The sequence below is a fragment of the Apostichopus japonicus genome, chromosome 17 (genome assembly GCF_037975245.1).
Source record: "Apostichopus japonicus isolate 1M-3 chromosome 17, ASM3797524v1, whole genome shotgun sequence".
Classification (NCBI taxonomy): Eukaryota; Metazoa; Echinodermata; class Holothuroidea; order Aspidochirotida; family Stichopodidae; genus Apostichopus; species Apostichopus japonicus.
The window spans coordinates 6,036,549-6,048,621 of NC_092577.1; the positions used below are offsets into that span (position 1 = coordinate 6,036,549).

General features: G+C 37.0%; 2 protein-coding genes across 17 annotated transcripts in view; one reads left to right on the forward strand and one right to left on the reverse strand.

Moving 5' to 3' along the window:
- LOC139985117 (NLR family CARD domain-containing protein 4-like) overlaps positions 1–12,073 on the reverse strand; it is a 468,217-nt gene that overhangs the window by 72,305 nt on the left and 383,839 nt on the right. For 3 of the 13 annotated variants that reach the window (XM_071999334.1, XM_071999333.1, XM_071999332.1), the window contains exon 3: positions 8,819–10,338. The exons of the other annotated variants lie outside the window; for them this stretch is intronic. In XM_071999334.1, coding sequence (XP_071855435.1) covers positions 8,819–10,338 — 1,520 coding nt within the window. The remainder of the gene's footprint in view (positions 1–8,818; positions 10,339–12,073) is intronic. 13 annotated transcript variants of the gene reach the window in all.
- The window catches only part of LOC139985143 (uncharacterized), a 272,368-nt gene that overhangs the window by 25,983 nt on the left and 234,312 nt on the right, over positions 1–12,073 (forward strand). The gene's annotated exons all lie outside the window — the stretch shown is intronic.

Sequence of the window (12,073 nt, forward strand, 5' to 3'; positions counted from 1 at the left end):
TATAATGGGTGGTTTGAAAACTTAAGAGATGCCTTGTGCATTGAATCTTCAATCTTCTAAATGTAACAGTATTCCATATTTTGTTGTCAGAATATGCGATGATAGTTCGCTGACTAGTTACTTAAATGTGCTATATTATTTAAATTAACCATAAAATCTAAAAACTAATTTACTATCTCTTTTTTTCTCTGCTTTAGTGAAATGTTGGCAGGGTGGCATGATGTGTACAAAATTTTTGCTAATATGTGCATGTGAGTAATGTAGTTACGCTGTAAAATGGGTTGATTGGCATACATGATATGTATAATGGATTGATTGGCATACATGGTATGTATAATGGGTTGTGTGGGTCAGTTCAGGTCAGGGGATCATGCATGTGATGTCATAATATTAGTTATGTCAATTTGTTATGTCCAATCCACAAGAATACTCTTGTGAAACATATCTTCAATAATATTGTAACCGAAGCTCTCCGATGCTTGCCATACACCGGACCAGCATCATTTTGCAAACTTACGAGATGCCTTGTGCGTTGAATCTGAGCCGTTGATTTCCATTAACCCTACATCAACATTATTATCATATTCTTTGTTTCTGTTTATACTTTTCTATATTTCTTTTCTGGTCACATTTCACCGCCATATTTCTGCATTACTATATATGGTTGTATTTCTAATTCTATCAATACTGCTGTAGTACAATGTTAGTCTTCGTAATAAATAGAAAGAATGGTGGTTGTGTTATAAACAATGCTTCCTCAAGCTGCTGAGTGATAAATATATTAATGAACTATGAATGGTGTATAGGGCCAGAGACTGTATACTTCGGTTCTGTCCATGATGTAGGCCCAACCTTACCAATTCATATTCGCCTTTATATACAGAAAATAAACGTGAAAATTAATATGAAACCTAATTAACTGAAAATATGTGGACGGTAAGTTAAGACTAATTATGTATTAATACTCTCTCATGTTTATGTATGTAATTACTCATGAGATGCTGATAATTTTGTGTGTAACACTTTAAACTTAAATCCTCTTTTCGTTTGATTATCATTTCCAGCCAGGTTTCGGTTGTTCATTTATACTTGTATAATTAAGCTTTATGTTAAATATAATCCAACTGAACTTAAATGTGTGAGTTCTTGTAGTTTTCATTCCTTGCTGAAGGCCGAAGGAATCTATGCGATGGTGATGGCGTGTGTATGTGGGTGTATATGTGTGTGTGTATGTGTGTATGTGACACTTTGGCTCGTAAACAAAACATCACAAGAAATCAAAGATGCTTGAACTTCAAACTTGGTGTGTTGGTAGCCCTTGGTGAGTAGATATTCTCTTTTTTTTCATGGAGGTTAAGGGTCATTTGACAGATCACCGGAGGTCATTGTCAAAAAAAATATTGTAAACACTGTATCTCAAGAAGTATAAAATGCTTGAACTTTAAACTTAGACTGGCAATACCTAGAATAGCAAATCATCTCTATTGTTTTTCATGGAGGTCAAAGGTAATTTGGTGTCACCAGAGGTCAAAGGATGAAAACCATGTAAACACGATATCTCAAGAAGTGATAAGTTGCTTGAACCATAAACTTAGTATGTTGGCATTTCTTAGTGATTAAATTTTCTCTATTCTTTTTCATGGAGGTCTAAGGTCGTTTGGGGTAACCAGAGGTCAAATGCTGCAAACATTGTTACAGGATATCTCAAGAAGTGAAAGATACTTGAACTTTAAACTTTGTTTGTTGGTAGCCCTTGGTGAGCAGATGATCCCTTTTGTTTTTTATGTAGGTCAAAGGTCGCTGAATGTAAATTGTTGGTTACAGTCAGAATAAATCTAATTGTGCAGAAGTGAAGTTTGTTTGACCTTCGACCCTCTTTGCATAGGTACGCATTACTCACTTGACTTTCTGGTTTACCTTGCGTTTATAGTTAAACTATTAAACTAAGTATGTATGTTGTACTACTACTTCGTATGTAGAGTACTGGTTAGAATTGAAATCTAAACCATGCTACCTATGAGTATATTTTGTTATAATCAAACAGTATATTGCTCCCAAATTTCTCAAAGAACAGTTTGTTATTCAACTGTTGACTTACCCCTCTCGTCTCTCTTAGGCCTGTTTGTCTGTCTGTTTGTCTGATGTTGTTAGTATTTACATACAATGTAATATTTGTACACAGTTTCCATAGTACACTGCAGTGAGCCTATATTTCACTCGATGTAAGATGAAACATGTGACACATAGCATGGAGACATGTCGCGTGCTCTGTAACATCACAACTGTTGTCACATGGAAATGTCTTCAACATTAGTGGAATGACTAGAGATAGGGGGGGGGGGGGGTGGGGGTAAGGTGTGATGGTTATAAACGGTGTCTGTTCTACCTTTCCTAACATTCAGCGCATAGCCCTGTACACGCAGCAGTTTAGTATCATGGAATAGGGTGGCGTGGAACACGTGGTGTTCTTGAGACGTTAATTATTAATAACACAAATTAAAGGTGATATTCGTTGCACCGACAGGCTGAATACATTGAGTGTCAAAGGGAGGGGTGGCTGGAGGGGGGGGGGGGTGCATTATCACATCTTCCACAGTTCACTTGTTAGATCAAGACATACAGTTTGTGGCCTTCTTCAGTGTCGATGACACCAGCTCCACTCATCTGCAATTGTACTTTAAGGCATTACTGTGTCATTCAGCTGGACCCTTTGTTAGCGAAACAATGCGTTTTCATCAAACGATCGATTTTTAATTAGATTCATATTTTCAGTTTACGTTTGGTGTCGCCATTTCTAGATAAACGTCAAAACTTCATGATAAACGTTTCAATTTCGATAAAGCGTCGAAAATTTGTGATAACCGTTTAAATTGTTCTATAAAAAAATAACAAATATCAGAAATAAAACCACACAATTTCAACATGTAAAGTCATTTTTTTCGGGAATTATAGTCGAAAGTCGAGGAAAGCAGAGTAATTTAGACAAATCATCTTTTAACATGATTTTCGGTGATCAATCTCCCTTCTGAGCCACCGTAATACCCTTACAAATTATATTGCGTACTTTGTAATAACAGTTGGAGCAGATGTTACCACCTGGTACAGCTAAAACCAGCAAAAACAGAAAAAAGGAAACCTAGACAATAATGTTCATAAAAATTATGATAAATTATTTAAGCAACAATTTTTTTCAGCAGCATATTCCAGTGATTTCCAGAAAGAAAACGAAACCTGCTTTCCCTTTTTACATATCAGAATATGAGAAAAGTGGACTTTTGAAACAGGGTTTCCCTTTCTGTAGTTGTGTTTTTTTTCCTTCTTAATCTGTATATCCTTCTTTGCCTACAGTATCTATATATCGTTATCATAAACTTATTTTATGTATATTAACATATTTTTTTCACATCCAACCTACCTTTCGTAATCAGGAACTAGCTTGCCTACAGTTATCGATGTTTACTTAGCCTGCACCACAAACTAAATTTAGAACGTACCTTACTACCATTGTATGACAGTCACTGTTTACACAACAAACAAATATAAAGATCATAAGAAGTGTACCCCGTGGTATCGTATAATTGTTTTATAGTAAGTTGATATTATTATTATGACGATATATGACTAGATATCTTTTCAGATTGAAGATAAGATGCTTCACTTCCATTACGTATTAAATCACCTGGTGTAAAAAAAATGGATAACGAAGATGTATTTTTTTCTCATTGGGAAAAGAGGAACATATTCTAAATGCGTCTCGATTAACTTTTTAGGGCAGCTTTAAAGGGCCATGCAGATAAAAAATATCTTCTCCCTAATAAATTGGTATTTCCTAGAACAAATAACAAAATGAAATTCCGAAGCTGACAGCATCGATTAGTTTCATTCTAGTCATCTAAACGGCATATGACACAGACTTGATACACCCAAGCAGCATAAGTCACATACACGGATGTCGTGTATGGAAGGTAAATGATACAATCAGTCTGCATATGTGATAAAATCTAAAAATAACTAGAACAACTGTAATATGCCGGTTCGACGTTTGTTCCTTTGACGTAGACCAAAGATAGGCTATACTTATAAAAGTACTCTAGCTAGCATGCGACTGCAAGAAAATTATAACTAAAACCATCACAGATTAACCGGACAACCAAGCTCATTAACGGTTGTCAATCACGACGAACACATGGACGTGACAGAGAATACCCAGTCCTGGACAATGCTTAGTCAATTGAACAACAAGTTAACATTACTGTATCCTCGTCATAGAAATTCAGCTAGGAAGAATGCACAGTTTATCGCCATTTGTTTAAGAAGTGGAGGCTTGAATGAAGTGATGGCGCTATGTGGTGTACGGCAAAAAACTAGATCATTTGTAAGTCTTCACATATACATTGTGCATTCGACTTTGAAACTGAATTTGATTATACCCGCTTTTTCGCAAAGAGTAGGAGTACTTTGCACAACAGAGACATGTTATGGCGACCAGTGTGGTAAGTACTATACTCCTGATTTTAGAACTTTGATTTTTTTCTCGCCCTTATAATGACTCGAGTAAGTGGAGTGTTTGTGCAACTTTTAATGTCTGGAAAGGGTAATTTCCGGTATCTGAGAGGCACATGACAAACATTTGTCTTGCTTGTATTATTTCAGTGCTCCACTCAAATAGTGACATAGCCTAATTGTCCCTAAAAGATGCCGTGAAAATGCAACCCTCAATCCTCCCCACCCTCTCCCCCACACACCTCCTTTTGTGTAATACTTCCATATTAGTCTGTGCATGCATTTACCAGTTTAGTGTTAATGTTGCAAAGTTGGTAGCTGCCTATTTTCCTATTATTGAATTGTCAGTGATAACCCCGGGACATCATAACCGTCATCCAGTGGCGGACTGGCCACACGGGCATTTGGGCAATGCCCGGTGGGCTGGGGAGCCTGGTAAAAATTACATTATATTTTCACAGTAGGCCTACATAATAGAATACAGACGCGCTGTGTAGAAATATATTTTTAACTGTGGGAATCAGCTCATGAAATTACCATGTTAGTAAGCCTGTAAGTTCGTAACAAAATAACGTGTTATTGGCAACCCGTCCGTGCTAATGGATTTTATTTAGGTTTTTTTTTTCATTTTCGTCAAGCATGTTGTCACAAAATGCTTGAAAAACTAAAGGAAATCTAGTCTAAAACATATATGTTTGTCTTTTTTTGTTTACGTTTTAACTTTCCTCAGCTTAATCAAGTGTTGCTTCTGGAAAATTATTGTTGGGTCAATTTGAAAGGATTATTGTAACCTAAAAAATTGAGAAATATAGCAACATTTTGCCTCTAGGCATTCCTTAACTTCAAAAACATCTCACTGAGGAGGGGGACACCCCTCCCCTTAGACCCCTCCCAGGGCGGCGATCACTATATAAGTAGCATATCAATGAATGATGGGCCGGTCTAGGTGGGAAATGCCCGGGCCGGTTTTAAGACCAAGTCTGCCCCTGCCGTCATCCCATGTTATTCTGGCACTTGGATCTATCAATATGGCTAACTATATCCAGGGTCCAGTGAATAACAATACAGCAGCTCTTCAGACGACACTAGTAAAGTACTTAGATTCCTATGTAATTGCTTTGACCATCGCTTCCTAAGAATTATCTGTTAAACTACAGTCCACTGCTACATTTTTGGCACCCAAATGCGGCATTCTCCCCACTTCAATAATACGATTACCATTTGTTGCTTGCAACTTTCTTGCAGGATGTTTTTAACTAAAATGCGTTCAAATGTTACATATCTTGTTTAATTTGAGAATAATGAAACCAAAGTACAGGATTTTACGTATTGTTTTGAAGAAGTATGCTACTCAAGGAGATCTATTTTCTTTACTTGTGCAGAATTAATGTTCGCCGCCACAACTCTTTCCATATCTGGGTCTGGATTGTTTCCTGCGTAACAACCTGTGATATTGAGATTGCTATGAAGAATGTATGTTGAGCTGGCATTCACCAGCCAGCCATGTATATGATTGAACGGGCGAGTAATCCCAATATTTTAGCGCGCATGCGCACTACAATAAATATGACTCTACCCCTGTACTTCCACCAGGGGTCCTCTGATGATCAACTAAACAACACTTTTGTGGCCCCGTTCAAACCTCGCAGACCCTTATGCAAAATACATAATTCATTGTTTCGCGGCCAGTTTTTAAGTGATGCAGCTATTTTTGAATTAATGTTGGAATTAAAGAAATAAATATGTGTTTGTCATGTTTGTACTGGTTGTAAATCAAAAGCAAACGTCGAACAAATTGAGTAATACGGCTATTACAAAACCAGAGAGGCTAACTTAAATGATGATTTTAGGCACTTGGAATGTTATATGGAAATGTTGTTGAACATTAAAACGCACTGCTGACAGTCCAGGTTGAATTTCCATTACACTTTTACTTTAATAGAAATGAATAAAAATAAACAAGTGAATTCCATGAATAAAAGTGCCTTTACAATGTACCTTAATACTGTCGACTGTTAGTTCCTCAGATACATCTCCAAAACTCATTGGAAAACAACACTGTTATGGCTAATAAAGGATATGTCTACCCTAGATTACAATAAGGGATATGTATACCCTAGTTACAATAAGGGATATGTCTACCCTAAATTACAAGAAAGGATATGTCTACCCTAGATTACTTTAAGGGATATGTTTACCTTAGATTTTAATGAGGGATATGCATACCCTACATTACTATAAGGGATATGTTTACCTTAGATTTCAAATTCTACCTAGAGTTACCATTTAAGACAATATTTTACTGATAAGTGAGCATTCGCCTGTTTTACCGCCAGGCAGTGTCCAATACGTTGATAGGAACAGCCTACGTCAAGAAATCACTCATTTCGAAATGTGTGCAACTATTGTTACGTCGGGGTGCTACGGCTCAATTTGTTCAGGGCTCCGTTATCAAATAAGTGTAATTAACAGCAGATAAAGAGAAACTCCAGACATATATATAATTGTAGAAAATAAGCTTGATTTATTCTGTGTTGATGTTGTTGCTGGAGTGCAAATCCAGAATAGTGTATCTGACCTACACTCTCTGAAGTCTGGAATGCTAGTCTTTTTTCGTACTAAAAAACTACAGTATTAAATTCATTACAAATTACTATAAAGGGGCAATAACCTCTCTGTGACATAAACTCTTGGTCACAGAGTCTTTTACCTATAATTACTAAGGGACAAACAGGCATGAGACTCTTCCGCGGAAACGCGGATTTCCGATTTTTTTTTTTTTCATTTCCGAGTTTTTTCTCGTAATTCGCGTTTTTTATTTTTTTTTTATTTTTTATTTTTTATTTAATTTTTTTTTTTTTTTTTTTTTTTTTTTTTTTTTGCCGAACATGCTGGACTGTGAAGGGAAGGAACACCGAATTTGATCAGTGGTGGAATCAAGTAGCACAAAGCAAGCAAAAAAGCCTTTTTTTGGTTCAAAAAAGCTAATGGATAAATTATACAAGCAGAAATTCCACACTTTTTTGGCGAGTTACGTGATGTGATAGATTCCATCTAGAGTTTTCCATTTTGCATTTAAGCCCTCCTTACCTGACAAAAAAAATCTAAAGGGGAGGGGGACACCCCTCCCCTTAAACCCCTCCCCCAGGACGGCGGTCGATAAATTTCAATTTTTTTTCCCCGGCTCAGTCTCATCCCTGACAAAGGAGAGGGCTATGACTAACCACATTTGTAATACACGTGAGATGTAACCAGATGTCATCTGTGGTTATGCATGAATATTTGATGGAATTAAGACAAAGGGGGTTTCTACGAATATGATGTGGGTTAGGGGTGGATAAACTCGGGAGCAGGAAGTAAGTAGTTACTATTAAGACAAAGAGGCATGGAAGCACATGTATAAAGTAATATGATGGGGATATAACTACATACTACATTACATCCCTTTTGGGAATTTTGCTAAAGAATTGAACTGAAGTGACATGCCTCTTTGTCTTAAGAGTAACTACATACTACATCACACTATATACCCTATCAACCTTCCTGCAGCGTCAATTTCAAGATACCCATAAGAAAACTCGAATATATCGTGGAATCAATCTACACTGTTACCTTGTTCTTTGTGCATGATTGAGTGTTGCATAGCATTTCAGTTTGAATCATTTTTGCACCTCTATGACATGTTTCACATAACTACCGGTGAATGGTACGGTATTGAATCTTATGTTCCTTTCCACGTTTTTGTAGAAGGCCATGTTGAGAAGTGAATAAAGCAAATTGTTGTACGGGCTTGTGTAGATTCGATCAATAATCTCTCAGTCGTGGCGTTTAATTCATTAACTCTTTGACCCTTTAATGGAGTTTACAGTTTGGTTTTCTTTACATATTTTAGAGATCTGAATCGTGTATTTACGAACGGATGGAACGCTGTCTGTCTAGATTATCTGAGACATGTATTTCAGTAGACTTCATTCTTGAACTATCTTTGCTTATAATTCCAATAGGTTAGAATCATATCTCATAACTATAACTACATATATATATCTGTAACAAGATGTAATTGATATAAAACAATACATTGATAACTTGTGACTTTCTCTTGGCGGGCTGTGTAGTTTAATGTAATATACATTTATCTAGATTTGTTTGGCGCTGAATTTAATGTAAACATTCATGAAGTGGATTTTTTTTTCTAATTTTGTTTTCGATATTGCTTTTTTTGTATATTTAGTTAATCAATCAACATTATGTTCTTTTGGTATAGTTGACAGAAACTAACGTAACAAAACTGTTTTCATATGATGAACATACTTACATCAAATCTAGATGCAATCTCCAAGAGCTGGAAGGTGGATCTCTGAAGAAGCTTGCTGTCCTCGTTCCTGATCCAAACTTCATCTGAACACAGATCCCTGACGGTGTCCTTGATTCCATCTACCTCACCAGTTTGTTCCAGGATGCAGAGGATGGCAAACTTATCACCATCTTCTCTGCTCTTCAAGTATTCTATTATTCTCTTCCCAACTGCTGAGTTAATCCCACAGGTGAATCGATAGAGGTACTGAAGATTAAATGGATCCACTTTATCAAGAACATTCTCCAGCTCAGATGTACCTCTTGTAGCAGCTACAACTTCTACCAGTCTAAAAGACGCAAACCATTCACAGAATAGTTGATGGTAGAACCTTACGTCAGTCCTTGTCTGTATGTCTGTAGCAGAAGTCTGTTCGTTTGTCACAGCAGACACTTCTTCCTCTACCAAGATACCAACTGCAATATAATGTTGACAAAACCCTTGACCTAGTCGTGTACAGAGTCCATCCTTACGCCATGATAACTGTTTGTTTTCACCACAGAGACCTTCAAATGCTACTTTACTAAGTTCCTTGTATTTGACAGCATACTCAATAGTATACGCCTTTGCGCTTTTATCCATTGATTTGTTACTAAGATGACTATGGAAGCATTGGATCATGTAACTAAAGAACTCGGTGACTGACTTGAATTTCTGAAAATGTGTCTTTTCGTGGGACATGTGAGAAAACATGACAAAGATGAGAGGAACTTGACATAAGTCATCCAGGATCGGGTTTGCTTTCAAAGCGCGCTTAACTTTAGCAACGCTTTCGTCATCTTCCCCAGTAACAGCCTTGCGAATGTACTGGTCGCGTGCTTTTTCGTCAAAGCCAACTAACCTAACAAATTTTGTGTTTGATTTGTCATAATCCTTCGGAAGATATCTGGTTGTCAGGGTAACATCAATATTCCCAAACAGATTGCTGGTAATGATACGTTCTACGTCACTTTCGGTAGCTCCGTCCCTATCAGGAAACTCATCATACCCGTCCAGGAGTACCTTTACAGAAGAACAGCTTTCAATGATATCTTTAATATCAGAAGATTTGATTCGAGGGTCGTTAGGTGCTAAGAACAGCTTAATTGCGTGATAGATAGATATCTTGCTGTTCAGTTGCCTCAACCGGAGCAGAATTAGAATCTCTACGTCTTTAAAAGGTGAATCCTTGACACCATTGCACCAATCGTAGGCGAGCTGTAGGGCCACTGTTGACTTACCATACCCGGCTTCTGCTTCTATGATGCGCCGTTTGGCTTTCATTCGAGGGTCTGTGAAGATATCTTTGTACGAATCCACACGTACCCATGGTCCTCCTTTCTCCTGCGTCGCTCCTTCAACAACATTTATCTCTGTACCGCCCTCAACAAATACCTTGTTAACACAATATAGTCTGTCCTTGATGTACGGTATGGGCTGGATTGCGTCATATTGTAGTTTATACCTGCTCTTCAGAGAACTGATGAGAATGTCCTTTTTGTCTGAAAAGAGAACAAAAGTTGATTTGTAAGCATTATGTTTTGGTCAATAAAGTTGGGGCGTGTCAGTGCCTTTATAGACTGCCCTGGAAACAATTATGGCGGGCTAGGTGTTTGATGTCACTGTGAACGACAAAATTATACCAGTTAAATCGCAGTAATGTGCAAATTTATATCGCCGTATATGCGTCCATATAATACTTCAAATCAGTTAGGTCAAATCTAAAAGGTAGATGTCGATTTCAACTGGTATAATTATTCTCGAGTTCAGTAGATGTTGACTTCATTCGCACTTTGTGAATTAAGTAATAATAACATAAATATTTCAATACTTTGCTCTCGATCAGGTGGATTACTGTTTGATTCCCTTCTTTGCTACAAACTTAAACATTTTATAACTGAACTTAGTCCTGACTTGCAGTCCAGGAGTTAAAAGTACGAGATTTTTTCGGTGCATTTGATTATATCTATTATTATAAAAATGTATTATATCACATAATTTTACATAGTCACTCATAACACATAACACAAATCTAGCATTTTATTTAAAAAATATAAATATAATGTGTAAAACAAATCATGTTGAACTCTCGATCATACACTGTAAGAGGAATAACAATACTGAGGACTAAATCCTTATCAATGTTTTATTTTTAACATCAGCTTTCTTATGCTTAAAGTAGAACGATAGTGACAGAAAAAAAATCTCTCATTTTCATATATTATGTAGTTTATATGTTACCAATCAACATATTTTTTTAATTTTCCAAATAGCACACCGGAAAGTTATAAAAAAGGGAATTAAAACATCGTTTTTTCGCCTCCGTAATTTAGGAATTTTCAAACACTGCAACGACCTTGAACAGCCCTCAGGTCAGTGAATGACGTCACTGTGATGATCTTTTCTGTTGTGAACTGTTCAGTACGGAGCTGTGCGTGCATTTCGTGTCAGCATAACTGTTATTTTCCGGCGTAATGTTCAAGACATAAATAGATAATGAATATCATAGTGTTTCTTGATTTCTTCACCACGTGTTTACAAGTTTTTTTTTACGAAATTTGCGGCGATTTCGCAACGATTTCCCAATATCTGAAGAGGTAACTCGCAAGCTGACCCAAAGTAACGTAAATCTCAAGATCACGTTTTTGGCGGCTTTTATACAGAGTGATGTATGAATGTGCTCACTTACCAGTTAAACTGGCACAATAACAATAGTGATGATAGTCTCAAACGTAGATTAGTATAACATCCGAAAGAAAATCCAAAGTTCTAAACAAAGTAGATTCGCTTGTATGCACTAGGCCTACTGTAAAACATAAACGTTCCTTGTTCCGTGCGTCATTAAATCCAACAGAAAGGTTTCATTGAGCTTGAAATACAACCGCATTTGAACTCAATCGAGTTGTTAGTCTAGCTCGAACAATTTTCTCACTACATGCAATGCCTATTGCGTTTATTCACATGCATGCCTCGTGGTTTGGGCTTCAGGAGAAATCGTATTCTAGCCCAACTTCACGTAGGTCCGCAAACGGTACTTTCACACTGTGCAAACATAAGTGACAGTGTGCGCTACCGTAAGTAATACTTAACCGATGTTTTGTTTCGCTCACACATTTCCTATTCGTATTACATTTAAAGTGGTTTGGAGGGTATGAACACATCTCTGCCCCCAAAAACTCTGCCTAAGCGACGTCCATGCCCCAATTGAAATTTGCACGTGGATTCCCTCCTCACATA